This window comes from Melospiza melodia, chromosome Z, assembly GCF_035770615.1.
Source record: "Melospiza melodia melodia isolate bMelMel2 chromosome Z, bMelMel2.pri, whole genome shotgun sequence".
Lineage (NCBI taxonomy): Eukaryota > Metazoa > Chordata > Aves > Passeriformes > Passerellidae > Melospiza > Melospiza melodia.
In genome coordinates this window covers 29717601-29735294 of record NC_086226.1, presented here as the reverse complement: position 1 = coordinate 29735294, position 17694 = coordinate 29717601, and the positions used below count along the sequence as shown (strand labels likewise).

Here is a 17694-nt window from a genome sequence, read left to right as displayed (position 1 = left end):
AATGGTCATTTAGGGCCCTGATTTCTTTTGAGACAAGGAGAGTGAGGGTGGGGAAAGAGACACAATAAATCTTGAGAGGCTTAAAAGGAAGAGCAGGCTAAAGTGTGAACTTTTTATTTCAGCAACGGAAGCGAGAAATCAGTGATTCATTGAAGGAGGGAGAAAGACCTCCATGCAAGCTGGCAGACAAGAAGGAAAAGGAGCTAATTATGTCTCTTCCCTTTTTACTCTCTCTGACCAGCATATAATCTGCTTTTCCAGGGTCTGCCTGTAGTATATACTCCTTTCCAACCTCTCCACCCAACCCCTCCTCCAGCGGGGGGGAGGGGGAGGTCTAGCAGGCAACAAGCTCCAGGTGGCTTTCTCAATCACTTCACTGCCAAAAAAAATAAAATAAAACCCTCCAGTAGAAAACAAGTTGGGGTTTTGGGGGTTGGTTTTTGTTAGTTTGGGGAGGCTTTTTAGGGGAGGAGGTTGGTTGGTTGAGATTTTTTTCTATTTTTGGGGGGGGGGGGGGGGGGAGAGAGAGAGAGAGAGTGGGGGGAGAGTGAGGGGGAGGGAAGCCTCCCTGGAGGGGATTGGTTCAACTTGGAAGACAGGGAAATTAGTAAAGCATGAGTCTCTAAGCCATGCTGGTGGCCGGCGCTCCGAGGAGAAGGACGCTTTAGGAGCAATTAGCAGCGAGCCGAAGGCGGCGGCTGCCGCAGCCCGGGAGGAAGCGAGGGCAGCTCCCGGGGCTGCCTCCGCAGCAGGCACCGCTCGCTCCAGCTGCAAAAAGGTTTCAGATGTCCCACCACTGCCTGACCCCCTGCAAATAAGGGCTGACCACCAGAGGCACATCCCACCTCTGACTTGTAATCGCTGACATTTAGGCTACAGCTTCCAACCTGTTTACAACCAAAGGGGGAGGGAAAGGAAAGGAAAAGAAGGGCGGGGGGACAAGTTGGGATTTCTCCTTCTCTCTTTCTCTCGGGTTTTTTTTTTTTTAAATACTGTTCTGGAGAATTCAAAGCAAAACAAAGAAACTTCCTCCTCTGGGGTTGTCAGTGAGAGAAGGACGAGTTGTGCAACTGGTTTGGGATTTGCTAAAAGGCAAGAGGGTGGGGATCAGAAGAAGGTGCAAAGCCAAAAAGTGTGAGTGCGCGTGTGTGTAAAGGTGTATGTGTGAAAAATCCATTCCGGCACCCCTTTCCGCTGGCTATTATTTATCTTAGTCGTTGTTTTTGTTGTTGTCATTGACTTTGCTGTCATCTATTTTTCAGACCTTTCTGCATCTAAGATGGTGAAGAAAGGAGTGAGGAAGAGAACAAAATAACTACTGGAAAGTCTCAAACCAGGTTGGGGAGTGTGTGTGCATGTGGGGGGGTGGGGAAGGGAAAAAGAAAAGAGGATTAACCACAGCAACCCCCCCACCCAAAAAAAAAAAAAAAAAAAACCAAAAAACCAAACCAACAACCAACAGCTCTTTTTTCTGAGGGAGGACTCGAAGGATTAAAAGGCAGCAACTTCTGAGGCGATTTGTCCCCTGAGTTATGGATGTTGGTGCACTTACTTCAGGCCAGATCAGAGCTCAGACGAATCTAACCAGAAGCAGCAACCACCGTCTCTCCACTTGCCTTTTACCAGGTTTTACCCTTCCAGTATGTTTCATTTGATAAGACATTTTCCAGCGCCCAGAGTTTCAGTACAATGTGCAAATGGATACTGACAAATGGTGCCTCAGCCTTTTCCCACCTGCCTTGTTGCTGCTTGCTGCTGCTCTTCTTGGTGTCTTCTGTGCCTGTCACCTGCCATGACCTCGGCCAGGACATGCTGTCCCCGGAGGCCACCAACTCCTCTTCTTCATCATCCTCCTCCTTCCCCTCGTCCTTCTCCTCTCCTTCCAGTGCGGGGAGACACGTGCGGAGCTACAATCACCTCCAAGGAGACGTGCGCAAGAGGAAGCTCTATTCTTACAACAAGTACTTTCTCAAGATCGAGAAGAACGGCAAGGTCAGCGGCACCAAGAAGGAGAACTGCCCGTTCAGTAAGTACTGCTCTGCCGCCGCGCTGCCGGGCAGGGGCCGCTGCTCCCCGGGCCGAGCGCCCGAGCCCCGGCCGGGCAGGGAAGGGAAGGGACGGGAGAGGGAGAGGTGGCGCCGCGGAGGGGAGGGGGCGCACGGCAGGGCTGGGTGGGCTCGGCTCGGCTCCTCAGGGACGCCGCTCCCGGACAGCCCGTATCTGCGAACCGCTCCGGTTACATTTGTTTTGCAAATGGCCTCGCTGAGCACCGTTTGTTTCTTCGCCAGGCAGAAGAGCAAATTAGAAAGATTTGCAAGGAAGTGGCGGGGAGTGTGTGGGGGACATTGTCTCCTGAATCTGAAAATCATTATCCCCTGTCATTAGGGCGCCTTGACGAGAGCGCTGCCTTGGAACAATTAATCGATTGCCCGCACGCTCCGCTCCCCGCGGCCCGCTCCCGGAGCAGGGCTGTTCATTCCCGGGGCCGGGCTCCCGCCGGGGCTGCCCGCGGAGCCGGAGCCCGTGCGCGCCCGCGCTGCCGCCCGCCGTGCGGCGGAGGCGGTGCCGCGCTGCGCCCCGCCGGTCCCGGGCTGCCGCGCCGCTATACCGCTACTCGCTCCATTGTAAACATCTGGGGCTGCCTTCCCACAGACCTCACACGCGTTTCATTGTCCTTTTCTTTCTTTCTTTCTCTCTCTCTCTCTCTCTCTCTCTTTTTTTTTTTTTTTTTTTTTTTAATAAATTATTTCGGAGCCAAAGTCATATGGCGGTCCCCATAGCTGAAGTTTCGAGCTTTTCTCTAGAACTAATTAGATGCTTAGTAATAGCATGCTTCTGGTAATGTAATTTTTTGGCTGTTAGTGCTAGAAACGTACCCTTTACTTGGTTTTCCTGCCTGTGCAGTCTCAAACTGAACTGTACTAAATCACAATGTATTGCTTTCTCTTATAAATCTTAACTGACTATGTCCCACTATAGGAACATGCTGAGAAAGTAAGCTCTGTTAGGCAACTCGAGGAGACTCTAAGGCTTTCTTCAACTGGTAAAGAACCACATTTTGGTTCTTTGTTGTTTTACATAAATCCAGATAAACCCGGGAATAAATCTGCTGTTAAATTAAAACAACTGGAAGCGAATTAAGTAGATCCCTTGCTAGCTAATGTATAAAATACGGAATTCTTCAGCAGGTTGCCTTGCTATATGACAGACACTACTGTTAATTCAGCTGTATTTCTGGTAAATACCGTAATATAACTTTAGAAACAGTGAGAAAAGGGTTGGAGTATCATGTGTCGCTCCTTCACTTGCTCCACATTGCAACTTCATGCTTTATCACACATTCTAATGTTTATAAATGCTTTAGATGTCAAAGCAGCTGAATCTTACCACCTCCCCTTCTGTATTACATAGAAAGGCAAATTCTTAAAAAAAGCAGAGCTGTGAGGGAGGCTTAACTTTGATGAATTTGTATGGAATGAGGTCCTAGAACTGTGTTTCTTAGATTACCTTTGGATTTGGAGGAGAACAGCACCCCTAAAATGGGTTTTTGAAAGCTTTGCATGCATCTCTGAGAACAGCAAACCGTTCTGTATAGCACACTGCTGCCAAAAAGGGCTGTAAGGTGCCCACTCTGACAGCAGCGTACATAGGGAAGTAGCTACAGATCTGAGCAGTCCCACTTTGCCAGCAGAATTGCTTGGTGAGTAAACTTACCCACATGCTTGAACTTTTGCAAAGTCCTGCCAAGAAGAGGTAGAATAGACTGAAATGCACAAATACAAGTTCCTACCTTTTCAGGCTACGTGCAAGAACAACCCCCCACGACTGTGGGAGGGGGTGTGCACGGTGTGTCCTGGTTTTTCAGTCAGTGCATCAGAAAGAGAATTGCCTTCTCAGTGATGTCATGGTTACTGCCACATCTGCGCAGTATCTGCTGAAAGAGAGGAGAATGTAGGTTTTTTTCATATAAAAACAAAACAATGCCTTTATTATACATAATTGCATCCTATCACTGAAGATTACATGCAGTGAAGAAAGGACTGCCGTCATCTTAAAACTTGCAGCTTCCCCACTGTACTTCATCACAACAGCAGACCTAGTGAACATCCTTCAGCTCAAAACTATTCCCATCCTGTTGACAGAAGTCAGAGTTCTTTGTTGCTGATTCATACTGATTAAAATATGGAGTGTGACATTGTCTTTTCTGTAAAAACGTAGTCTGAGACTATTTGAAAATATATTTATTGTGCCTTTATTCAAGGCTGTTTGTGTAGCAAAATGTTGCAAGTGAATTCACTGAATCTATGTTTTTCACAGCATCATGTGTAGCAGTGCTATCATAATACTGCTGTAATCCCCAGCTGGACTGATTCCATGCAAAGATATGGTATCTCTCACATGGTCTGAAATAAGTAATTATATGTGAATACATTTCTGCCTTGCATAGGGTTAGCCAGAGAGGCCACTAAATTGTAGCCTGTTTAACATTACAAGCTATTTAATCTCTAAAATTAGTTTCTCCCTCCGAAACCATGTTTTTATAAACAAATAAGAGTGACTATTGACATACAAGACTGAAATATTCTAATTTGGAGGCTAATTTTCTCATATGCTAATGTTTAAAATTCGTTTATGCTGCAGTAAAGCCTTATCAGTAGGTCTGTAAGATCGTGATATGTTGTGTAATTAGACAACAGCCTTCATGGCTCTCTGCCAATTAAGCACTGTCATGTAAGAAGAACAGTTGGAGAAATTCAGAATAAACATTCAGAAAGCAGAATTTAGTCTCCAGCCTTTGAATGGCTCAAACAGCGTTCATGGATTAGCTCTATAAATATTGTGTAGAGTGCACTAAATTAAAGTTTACTCTGGCAGCTGTTTTCCGACTTGATTGCTTGGAACTATTCCATCATCCTTTCTCTACCTGCGGAGTACCAGGTGGTTCCTGACTGTTCTGTCAGAAAACTGGCAGAACTTGTAGCACTTGGCATGGCTGGCGGTGTCTGTCACTAGATAGATGTAGGACACTTTATTTTATTTTTCCTTACATCTGGAAGTTGATCCTCAAAATACAACTACTACCTTGTCCTACAGCACCACAGCTGTGAAGTCCCTTGCCCCTGTTCTTGACAGAGCCCTTCACAAGCACAAATAAAGAGAGCTGTAGTGTTTTCTGGAGGCTTACACACTAGATGAGGGACCAACAATCCAAAAATCCTCCAAAGAGCAACAACAAAAGCTTTCACTATACCTTGAGCTCTGGGATCACCAAAAGAATCTTAAGACAAATATTAAAATTAAGAGGGAACTGCATGTATACAGATTCTGACTTGACTCCCACACTGACAGTTCTCTTGATTAAGATAGAGAATCTCTCTGGGATTAATGGTTGACATGCATTAAAGCTACATGATATATGATAAGCAGGTTCAAGAAAACTTGAGTGTATGTCTCAGTGCTATACAATTTTCAGTTGTCTTCTGAGGTAACCATTCACAGTACTATAGGGCACACAAACTTCAAATTTGCAGGACAGACCTTATTAGTTGAAGAACAACAACAAATACTCCGTTGTTGCTGACCCGCAGTCTGTGGAGGGCGTTCTGCCTGAGCAAAGATTGCAGGACCAGGCTCTTACTTAGGTGCACGTTCAGGGAGTGCAGTCCGAGTCACTGAGCCTGGAGAGGAGTGGGAAGGATTGCTGGAGGGATCCCTGCGGGCTTTGGACCAAGCGGTGCTATGCAAAACCTACAGTAGATGGCGGCACAGCCACTGCCTGGTGTCACCTCTGCTCAAAGAGGTGGACCACGAGAGTCTGCATCCTCAACTGTGTAAGCTAATTTAGTTCAAGCGAAGCCATTCCAAGCAAAGATAGTCTATTTATTTGTCTTCTGAGCAACCCAAGTGGTCTATTTCAAGAAAAAGGCACTTTGTTGCAGAATGAAAGTGTATGTCAGGGGAGCTAGCAAGAAATAATTAGCTACTTCCCACAGGCTAACCTATTCCGGGCTTTTCTTCTGGGTATTCAATTATCTTTTATACTAAGCTTTAGGAACTCTTGAATTCCCTGATCGTCCTTGCTTTTGCTTTGGTTAGCGTGGGATAAGCTTAACCACATAGTGAGTGAAAGAAGAAAGTTTTGACCCTCATTCTTTAGCCCAAAAGATTGTAAACAACCACTTAACTACTAGAAGTGCTGAACATTACTAATGAGGATTTTAATTGTGTTCATATATACGTGACATATAAATAGGTATTTGTATTCTAGATTGGTTTATATGCCAAAAAATAGCATTAATTGTGTTTTCATTAGGTATACTTCATTTGATACTCATTTTTTTCACCATACCTCTGGTGCAGGAAAGACAATAAAGTGCCATAGGTACCTTAACATCAGTTATGAAGCTCCAAGCAGATTAGAATAATTGATAAAATAGGCTTTTTTCTTACCAAACATTTTGTAAACTAACTGTTTGGGGTTATTGACTCCTTATCATATGTGTTTGTAAATTAATGTGAGAATTTTTCACTGTTTTTCTAAAGACTGACTAGTGTTTTGCTCGTTTACTGTCCAAAGAGTTCTGTTTTATGGCTTTACTAATCAAAATACTTAAAATAGGAAATAATAATGAGTGAAGTAATTTGAAAACTTGGTTCCTTACTGTGAAATGTATATGTTCTTAAGGACATGATTTCTCATTTTCGGGTAGGTTTGTTGTTGTTGTTGTTTTTGGTTTTGGGGTGGTTTTTTTGGTTTTTTGGTTTGGTTTTTTTTTTGTTTTGTTTTGTTTTGTTTGGTTTTTGCTTTTAGTCTGTAGAACTCAGTTATATAATTTATAACCAGCAGTATAAAACCGTAGGCACTTAGGATTTATGAATGTGGAAAGAATTGTACTACTATTTAATGTCTACATGACACTCTCCTGTTACCCTCACTGCATTCCTGCCTTGTGGACCCTCCATGCTGATACTGTAGCCCTGTCATAAATCTTTTCAAAATACACAGTTGTAAGAAGTCTTTTTGTCTCCATAAATCTAACTTATAGCCACTTGGGAAAAAAAAATCCCAAGAGTTAGGAGCAACTGGAAGTTTGTTCCCAAATCCCAGAAGAAGGAAAATAAGGGACATGGACGTACAGGTTTATAGATGCCATGTTTCTGTTTTAATGGGAGGGTTCACAGATAGTGGCACAGTCAAAACTTCCCTTGAAGATGGCATTAGCTGAGTGAGCAGTATAGAATGTGCTTACACTTCTGAAACATCTTGGATGCATTCACTCATAGGATAAGATCCTCTGTTTTGAAATAAGGCATTTTAAGATGACTTTCAGATGTCTTTGAACTGTGTGTGTGAATAGGGGCCTTTTCACTTCAAATGAGAGTCAGATCAGATCCTGCAATAGGGGAGTTTTCATTTATTGCAGAGCCTTTCATGTAAAAAAAAAAGAAAACTTTTCTATGTGCGTATCTTGTTAAACCGTGTCTTAAGTTAAAAATCGCAGGTACCTGTACGAACATAGAGCAACAACTCATTTGAGGTGGACTGCTGATTTTTCCTATGAGAAAGTAATCTAATTCCACAAGAAAGATTCTACATAGGAAAAAAAAAGTATATGTAAATAATGTTGTGCTTCTATTTCTAGGCTTAGTATTTGGGATGATAGTGTCAACAAAGCAGAGAAATGACTTGGTGGGTTTGGGATTTCTTATATACTCCCTTCTTGACATTGATATGCCTTGACAAAACATTGTTTTCTATTCAATGGAGAGCTTTTTGAATCAAGTTCTTACAGTCTCTTTTTCCTCAAGCTAGTACCAGGTTGAAATTTCAGCTTCCTCATTTAAATGCTTGCTACTACTGCTTGCAGTGGTATATATCACTGAACTACTTTATCCTAATATTCTGGGGTATATCATCTAATGACCTCTTTGTCACTTGGAACATCACAAATATTTTGTTTATCAGTATTGCCAACCAATGTCAGCATGATAAGGCTGCATGAAAAAGTAACCCTTGCTCATTTTGGGCTATGTATACCGAACTACCAGATAAGAAATGGAGGACCAGTTTAGTTAGTCTTAGCACATGTTTGTTTCTCAGTTGGTAGGTGTATTAGTGTCACTAGTCTAACTGTGTGTACCTGTCAAACAAGTTTTCCTTCTTTGACAATTTATTTTTATGTGATATTTTGCTATCTTACATCCTTTCATTGCGCAGATGCTTTAACAGGGAAAAGTAGTTAATGGTGCTTCCAACATTAGTTCTGTTAACTAGAGGGATCCTTCCCTAGCTCCCCTAATTGCTTCTGGTTCTTGCGCCAATTTCTTGTAAAACATCTCTGTTGGTTACAACATAGTAAAAAGGAGACAGGAAACAGTGTTTCATGAAGTTTTGAAAAGTCAGCCTGGGAAAGCTCGCTGTGTTTATGAAGAGAATTAAAATCTTCAAGGATAGGAGTCAGAAGGAAGTGGCTAAATCTTTAATCACTGAATGAATATTAAAAAATTAATTCATTAATTGGGCAGATTATTAAAATTTATTTTGGTGCTTCATGTGTACAGTGCAACAAATAGAAGTTGCAGGGGAAAGAAATGGTTACAAGTAAGCCAAGTCTCATACTAAAAAGTGGCTTTAAAGGCACTGTTTTTAAATTAGGTCACTTGTGTTCTTTCTTTGAACATTCAGTTCTAATTGCAACAGTAAATCAAAGAATATGCTCAAAGTAGATTCCCATGTAAGGTGGACAACTGGACAGTGCCTTTTTACTGCTACTAACACGTGCATCCAATTACTGGGTTGATATACTCACAATGTCAGCTGTAAAGCATTCCCCTATTTTATAGTTAGCCTAAAGAATTATTAGCCTGTCCCCTTTCACATTTACCTCTAAATAATCTGTCAGAGTGTATATCTTCTACAGTTAAAGAGGAATTTTCACGCACATCGAAGCTGACTTTCAAGAAAAAAGGAAATGTTGAAACTACACCAAACAGTTTTATTCCTTTTCTTTTTCCCTCTTCCATAATTTTTGGTATTGTCAAAGAGAGGAAAAGGTTATGGATAGTAGGAATATGAATGATCATGAATGTTATATAAAAATAAAGAAGAAGATCAGATCTTTCATAAACCTTGATTTAGGAAAGAAATATGATGCCTGCTCCTTTCGTGGTGGAAAACTTATGTGAAGGACATAGTTGTTTTTTGCCATTCCTGACTCGTCTTCCTATGTGGGGAGCAGAAGTGAAAATGAGGGGGTTGAGGGGGGTGGGGAAATTGTGAGGAGTCTCTTTACTCTTCTTTATTCTGCCACTGATATTAGAGGTTCAAACATTTCATATAAATAAATGAAATGTAAGTTTTCTTTTAGGTTCCTGACACACAGCTGTGCAGCTGTAGTCAGTATGTGTGGGAGTTGGGGAGGGAATGCTGAAGCATTTTGGAATCATTCAGGATGTTATTTAATTGGAATTAAGGCACAGTGCTAAGTGGAGACTGGGTATAAATCAATGATATTGTGCCCGCATTAGAGGAAGTGGGTGGGATGTGTGACAAGTACCAGATCAGTACTAGAAAGGATGACAAGAAAGAAATGGGGGCAGCATGTGTCATGAGTGGGAGAGAAGTGGGGAGAGAGGGAGCATGGCTAACCCCTTTTGGCAGCTGTGAACTGCCAGTGATGTTGTGTTGTTCTGTCTGATCTCACTGTAACATCTGTTTGTCACAGACTGAAACTATGAAGACATTAAGGTGCCTTTTGAATTTCTATAAAAGTGTGTGCTTGGTGTTAGGATATGAACGTTCCACTCCCAATTTAATTGTGTCTTCTCTGACCCTGTTCTGTAGATATTAGATACTATTTGGCAGCTGTTCTAGGGTTTTCTTCTTCATTTTATCCTCTTTGAGAAGATTAATAACCTACTTTATTCCTAATATCAAATTCAGTATCAACTACTTGCAAGAAGAAGGGTAGGTGAATTGCCCCTTGAAAGTAATAAACCATTTGAAAGAGCTACACGCTATGCATTAAAGAAAAAAAAAAGTGGGGTTTTAGTTGGTTGGTTTTTCTTAATTTTTTCAGTATGATAATACTACAAGCTATATTTGTTAAGAGAAACATATACCTGAAGGACATCAAGTTACCCTAGAATTCTAAGTGGTTTGACTTTTGGAGCAAGGAATAGAGTGGAGTACAGTGTTTTGGTTGGTGGTGTGTTATCAAATATGTCATATTTTGCAAGCTTATCATTAGGATTTGAAGCAGATACATAGTTACAAGTTTGTTGCTGCAGTGAGCAAGGGAAAATATGTGCTCTGGAATGGAATAGGAGATGACTGCATTTAACACAATTAATATTTTATAAGACTGGTGTTTAGTGTCTTCTTCTCACAATTTTATTATGACATTTTAGGAGATGCTAAAGCTTCCAATGTTCTCTGAGGCGGTCTTTTAATTTCAACACAACAAATTTTTTTCTCATTTATTTCCCAGATACTTCTTTTTTCTCTGTTTTTTCCTGAATGTAAACAACAAAAATATAAACCCTGTCATAAAGCTGTAGAGCTGTATAATATCCCAAGTCAGAAGGGTCCCACAATGACTGTTGTGTCCAACTTCTGATCCTTCACAGGGCAATCTGGAAGTTGATCTGGAAGTACCTCTCTTATCCTCATGAATTATCTTAGTACCTGTGGCACATTTCCCTTGGAGACAAGCTAATGAAAACCTTCCCCTGAACTGTAACCTGGGCTCATGACTCTGCCCCTCTGCCCTGTCTCAGAGGAAGCAGAGTGGTGCATGTGGTTCACATTCTGATGACAGGACACCTTTCCCTTGTCAAAACACTAGTGCTAATAACTGCAACACAGAAATTCTGTGCTCACTGAGGATCTGTAACTGCAAAACTAATGGCAACATGAAAAGACACAGAAGAAGAGTCTAGAGCTAACCTCATCAGCCAAGGTGGGGTTGCTTTCTGTTTGTCTGCTTCTCTGTCTAGGCCTGGTTGCTCTGCCTCTTCAGATGCTGAAAATATAACCTCCCGTTTAAGATTCATGTGTAGTTTTGGTGCTACTGTTTTAGTAGCTGGGTCAGCAGTTCATACTTTGGCTGAAGAGCTGAGTTAAGGCACCACCATATGTAAACTGGAGCAGAAAATTATGACATACCTAGTTTCACTGGGCATTCTGACCTACAAACCATTGCAAGCTCTTTAAATTTTCACTTCATGTGGTTCTGACACAAATAGCTTAGAAAGTGAGTAGAATGTAAGATGTGGAAGGAAATTATGATTGTTTCAGCTTCCTAGAAGTGAAGATGCTGATGAAATCACATGTGCAAGTCCAGTTATTATGAACAGTGACATTTAAAGTCATGTATGATAGCTTTTATTCATAAAGCAGTATTACCTTTGCTTCCAAACAGCCCTGAGCACACATAAGCAAGACTCACTTCTTAGTCCAATGAGTTGTTTCTACCACTTAAGCAGCTAATAGAAAATTCAGTAGGGCAAGCACTGGGAGGTGCAGGTTCTGCCCTTTCTGAGGCTTAAAGGTAGATTCAATATAAGAAGTTTTGCTTTTTTTCTTGGATTTTGGTTTGTCAGGAACCCTGCTCCTGGGGAAAGAATGATGGGAGGAGATGCTGAGATCATGCAGACTGGTAATTCCATCTACCCTGGGAATAATGATGTTTCCTATTGATGACATACTGTGGGAGATACTGCTGGACAGGGAAAGGGGGACAAGGCTAAAAAGAAAATAGTGCTCAAGGTGCTATGAACAGTCCATTTCATTCACAGCTTTCTGTGTCTGAATAACCTGAGGAGTGGCAATTGGAACCCAGCCTGTACCTGCCGTGGCATTTAAACTATGTAGCAATTCTATATTAGTTTTTCCTTGGTACTTCCTTTTCTCATATGACATAAACCAGTCAAGATCAGCGGCTGCTGATTGTTTAAAATCTGGTGATTACTGTATATTAAGAAACTACAAGAGTGAATGCACTGGCATACTAAAAACATTTTAAGAACACTCTATGGACAGAAAGATTACTGTCAGTAAATGCAGGGTATAAAATACCTTGCTATAGGGCAGTGGATGAGAAAATGCTTTTCATCTGAATGAAATACCTCACAGAGCAGCTGTGCAGTTGTCTGAAAGGAAAGAAAAGGTCCAATACCAACTTTCTTTATAGAAGAGCTTGCAGGTTATTTGAACTTTAGAAAGATTCTTAATGACTACGGTGGATTTTTGTCTCAATACAAGACTGAAGCAGGTACAGACTGGAGTAATGATGTAGGATTATGGGAATGATTGTCCTTCACCATGTGCTGTGGAAATACTGAGGGGATAAAGGAAGATGAGGGAATCCTAATGGTCCTCCTCATGGGGATTGTCAAGTAGCACAGAGTAGGAATCTGCTTAAAGAGAGAGGATAGAAGACTGGAAAATTTGGCATGAGGATAGTCTGCAGGAATTAAGATTTGAGTATAAGGAATTCCATAAACTATTGGGGAATATTAGGTCTTATATGCTGGTTATCCATTGTACCTCAAAATTTCTGAGAATATTTGAGTCTTATTTCTCCTTGGCTCTTTGCTACTTATAAAATGAAGTTAGCAATACTTCCTACACAAGCAAGGGTGTTATGAAAGGCAATTATCTGTGAAATATACCAATAACACCATGACAAGTGCCAGGAAAAAACCCAAAAACTGAGGATGATTACCAGAGGGTAATGTCATCTGATAGAGCAGGGAAGAATAGGCTACTTCTTAATTCTGTTAAGAATTAACAGAATTGTCTGTTAAATCTGTTAACTGTCTGTGTACCTTAATTAAGGTATTTTTGTCTTTCAACAGAAAAAAACTCTCAAGTTAAAAAAAAAAATTTACGATATTACCCCTTTTGCAAGCATTATGTCAAGATTACCCACAGATTTCTTGCACAGCACAAAACAAAAGTCAATGTTAGAAAGATCCCCTAACCAAATAGCATGAGTGGAGGCAGACATTGGATCTGTCCTATAAAACTGGATCTGGTTATGCTGGTTATGGATCTGGTATGAGCGTTGTGATCACAAGCAATGTTAAAATTTCTTTTGCTTTGAAGATATGAACCTTATGTTGTTTCAGCTCAAGGAACTGTATAATTTCCATGTTAAAATATAATTGTTATTTGACTCCCTTTACTGTCAGGCCTATCAGCAAATGAAATTTGAGCATGACATCCTCCTAATATTTATTCTATTAATGTATTATGTACTTTTGGAAGTGCCTTAATTTTCCTGAAATGCTGTCAATCTATTGGAGTTAAGCTACTGGAATTATTTGTTTGGGTTTTATTTATTTTATACCATTTTTTAAATTATTGATACTTCCCCTTTAGTGTCACAGACATTATTCTTTCAGTTTAATTTATTACAATTACTTCTACATGTCACAACTTTGCTTTGAAATGACAGCCATCCAAGTTAAAGCCTTTTCAACTTTAGTGAAAACACTTATAATGAGGCTGACACTTGGCTCATGTGGAATTAATCTGGTCTCTTGGTCATTTCTTCAGTTTCTCCTGCTGCAGTCAGCTCTCAAAAAGACATATCTGCAGCTGGGGAGTACATAAGATTAACTTCCGCCTCTCTGTGGCTTCTTGCCTCAGACCACACACCAAATAATTCCTCAAAGCATTATCCAGATTTGCTCAAAATTCACCATGCTTGCTTTATTCCTTTCGTTCTGCCACACATGCGTTTGTGGACTCTGCTTCCAGCTGATTCTCCTTATGAAACAGGAAACATTTTGCAAAGATGAATATTTAGAGACAAACATTCTTGTAAAATATCTATATTAATTTTTCTGTAGAACTCTTTCTGGTTTTGTTTATTTTATACATGTACAGAGTAGACCATTAAGATCAGCAATACAAAACCTTTTTGTTTCCAACTATACTAGGGACATAATAAAGACTGATAGAGCTTTTCAATACCAACTGAATTACAGTAACTCTTTCACCCAAAATGAATTTTTTTAAAAAAGAAAAACACAATGCTTATATTCATTAAGAACTTTAGTGCTGTCTGAACTATTAAGTTCAATAATGCTATAAAAAGCTGCCACTGGGGGAAGTGGAGTCAGGTCTCTTATCCAGGGACCTCCAAACCTTAATCACAGTTCAGAATTTTTTAAACAGGAGTAACATATGTGAGATATATGTACATGTGCTCACACAGCAATACATATTCAAAAAGTATCTAATGATAAGACAAAACACCAGTAGAGAAAAATATGGATTCTTTCTATTACCTTGTACTTTATACTAAAAGTTATAGATGAGACTTCATTAAATCCATAATGGGGAAGGGAATGTAATTTTAGTGTTTGAATCAACTCAGTCAGGCATTTGTTAGTACTCTCAGTGTTGGGTTTTCAACTAAATATTTTTTCATGAAGGTTTCAGAATGTTTCTGCTTTCCAAAGAGTCAGTATGTATATATAAGCTCTTCATTTATAGATGTGGTTTGTGTGCTGAACTACAGAAGTTCTGGATGCAAAATTCCCTTTTCAGATATACTGATAATTCAAGGGTAGATTGCAGGACAGTGCAGATAACGTAGCACATAAGATAATGCTTCCAAGGAATCTGTAGAGGCCTAACTGAAGAGCACACTTATATTTTGTCCCAGCTTGAGAAAAATATTTAGCTCTTGGAATGAGTCCAGAGAAGAGCCTCTAACCTAATCCCAGGCCCAAAACACCTCTTGAGAATAAGTAGAAATACGAGCCATTGTTGCAATATATGAAGATATTAATAACTTCTGAAGGACTGTAACATATTTTTTACCTAGAAAAGGATGACAAATATTAGAGATTTCTAGACATCCAAAAGTAATTTCAGAGTTTAGTCAGTTAAAGAACTTACCTGTTCTTCAGCTGTCTTTTTCCACTGGTAATGAGTCCTAGTCAGCATGACCTTGTAGCAGAGTTTTTTGCTGTTGCCTTTTTGCCTTTTTTTTTTTTTTTTTTTTTTGCATTCCTTATCCAAATGGTAGATTTGTTTTCTGATTCTGAAGGAGAGCTAATACTCACAAGTCATTTGTCACAAGCCACTAAAAGTGTCAAAGTCTTACAGCAGGTCCTTGGTGGCTTGTTAATCTCTCCTTTTTTACCCCCCTCCTTTTTTTTAAAGGAAACAGACTAATTCACTTAAGCATAATGAGAGCCATGCTTGCTATAGCCGACTACGTCCTACTAGCAAAAGTAAAATCTGTCTTATTTCTTCACCTCCTTTTCTTGGCTCCAGCAATTAAACACAAAGCTGAAAAGCACAAGCTTTTATGGCAGAGCTATTTCATATGTCAAATGAAAAATGGAAGCAGCCGTTTTCATAACAGAAAAATATACAAATGTGCTTTTCCTTTGTGCCCCCCTCCCTTCTAAATTATCATCAGCAACATGCAAAAGATAAACCTCTATGTTAAATAGGGGGACCAGATGTATGTTTAACCTCTCACCCTCATTTTTCTAACTGGCTTCCATTAGGAACAAAAAGTTAATATATTCTAAACAAAAATAACTGATATGGTAAGGTGAACTTTTCAACTGGGTAAGAGTTCTTTAGCAAGAGACAGTATTACAGAGTCCTATGTTGGGCTTACAGACTGTTTTATTGAAGTGATGTTCAGAACAATAATTCCATGGTTACTTTCGATAAATAGTAGCTGAAAGTGTGTTGAGTTGCAGCAAAACCGATTGTAACAAGTAGTTAAATTCTCATACGTTACAGAAAATCTAGTAATATGTTCTAGATCCGCTATCCAATGTTAGAATTTTTCATCTATATAGTCGTTCCTTAATCCAAACTTGAAACATGGCTGTGATATTTTCCTCTTCTTTGGAGACAAGGACTGAGGTAGAGAGTTTAAAGATCAGGATTTTCACTCTTTTGTCTTTACTCAAGCTTATTCCACTGTAAAACCATAGACTGATGATTCTACTCTCTTCATTATTTTGTGTTCACAATACAAGGGTGATGTTCTTATTCTTAATAGATAGGGGAATAGGAGGATAAAGGGTAATACTGTTCAATTTTTATAGCAGAATGTTTCTCCAACATAAATGTGTATGTATGACAGACTAGATGACAAATTTAAAGATAATTTATCTTATTTAGGATATAGAAAACAGAGGAAAAGTCTACAAAAGTGATCAATTAGAGACAATAGACAATTCTGTTGAAATACGGTGGTTTTGGAAAGTGCTGTCTCTTGGTAAAAGTGTCCCTCAGTGGAGTAAAGAAAGTTGTCAATGTTTGATAATGGGGTGTTCTTAATGAGCAAAGTTAGGAGCTGTGTGTAACCCATAAGGTATCTCTTGGAAGAGTTTGGGAGCTGAGTTTGTTTTATCAGGAAAGATAAATGTTTAAAGTTCTGTTAATGTATTCACTACAGATACCATCTGTAGAGAGTCTGTCTTTTTGAAATTACACAGTCTGAAAACCAGAAGATTTTGCATACAGGGTCTAAATTCATAGTTTTATTTGCCTCATTTTCATACTGTTAAGCTTGTATGAATAAGCTAATGTTTAGGAGAGATTTCATAGAAGAAAAGATATTCACCCAGGAATCAAGGAGAATTGATTACTGAAGGGCAGGAGAAGCAAGTCTGAAAAGAAACTATTGCAATCAGGGAATCCTTACCAGAAGTGAGTAGAGGAGAAGCCCTCTAGCAAGGTGTTCTGACTCCTCAACTGGAGGTTACTAAATCTCCCCAGCTCATGTTAGCATTTCAAATCTTCCCCCAAGCAAAATCACACATCTTAGCTTTACTGGCATAAATAAAAGATTTCAGCCATTCTGAATTTTGTTCCATAAAGTAAGAATATATTGGAGTGTTTGGAGAGCAGCTAAGCTCCATCTGGGAAATAGCATAAGAGTGGCTGGTATAGTTTTTTTCCTTTAGGCATGATTCAAAAGGGTTTAAGAGATGTTTTAAAAAGGGGGGGGAAAAAGTAAAGAGAGTATTAAAAATTGAGTGATATTTGAAATAAAATTACCAAAATCATTTACTCTCTGGAGAGAGAGGATGGTGTTTTGACCCAGTCCAGAGTCTCAGGATTTCAGTTATGTTTTTCTAGTATATCTCTGAAATTGGCAATGTAAAGTAGTCAATTTATTCCCACTGTGATTTCAATTTCTATCAAGAGTACCCTTTCAACACCTTAAAATACCACCTTAGAACCTAGTCCAGGAGTAAATACTAGTTGATTTCATGAGCTGTGCCAGTCCTGGAAGAGGTTGCAGATGTCAGCTTTGCAGAAGGCTGAAATAGCCAAAGGAAAAGGTCAGTTGTGGGATAAAGAGGAAAAGGAAATTAAAAAATAATTTATTGTGCTGCAAGATGCAATGAGGAGGAGGTAGGAGCTCTCTGAATTCCTACAAAAAACTCCTCATTTTTTTGTTCCTTTCAACTACTGTAGAAACTCTGTCTTCTCATTATCTCCATAAATTTCAAAGGCAAAACCATATTGGAACCATTCTTACAGGATAATTCCAGCAGGCAGGTTCTGTGGAACAGCAGCCTATGCCTGGCAGCAATGATAACTTTACCATATTTCCAAAATGTGTCATTCACAAAATGGCCTCTCCCACTGACAAACATGTGTCTGTGGCAGCTTGGGAGCTGTGAGTATGTGGGAAG

The 17694-nt window shown here is 39.8% G+C and overlaps 1 protein-coding gene across 1 annotated transcript in view; it reads left to right on the top strand.

Moving 5' to 3' along the window:
• The first annotated feature begins 1348 nt into the window (after window positions 1–1348).
• Window positions 1349–17694, top strand: part of FGF10 (fibroblast growth factor 10) — a 59772-nt gene continuing 43426 nt past the window's right edge. Inside the window, exon 1 of the mRNA XM_063180264.1 lies at window positions 1349–2026. Within this exon, the coding sequence (XP_063036334.1) occupies window positions 1690–2026 (337 nt within the window). The 5' untranslated portion in view covers window positions 1349–1689. The remainder of the gene's footprint in view (window positions 2027–17694) is intronic.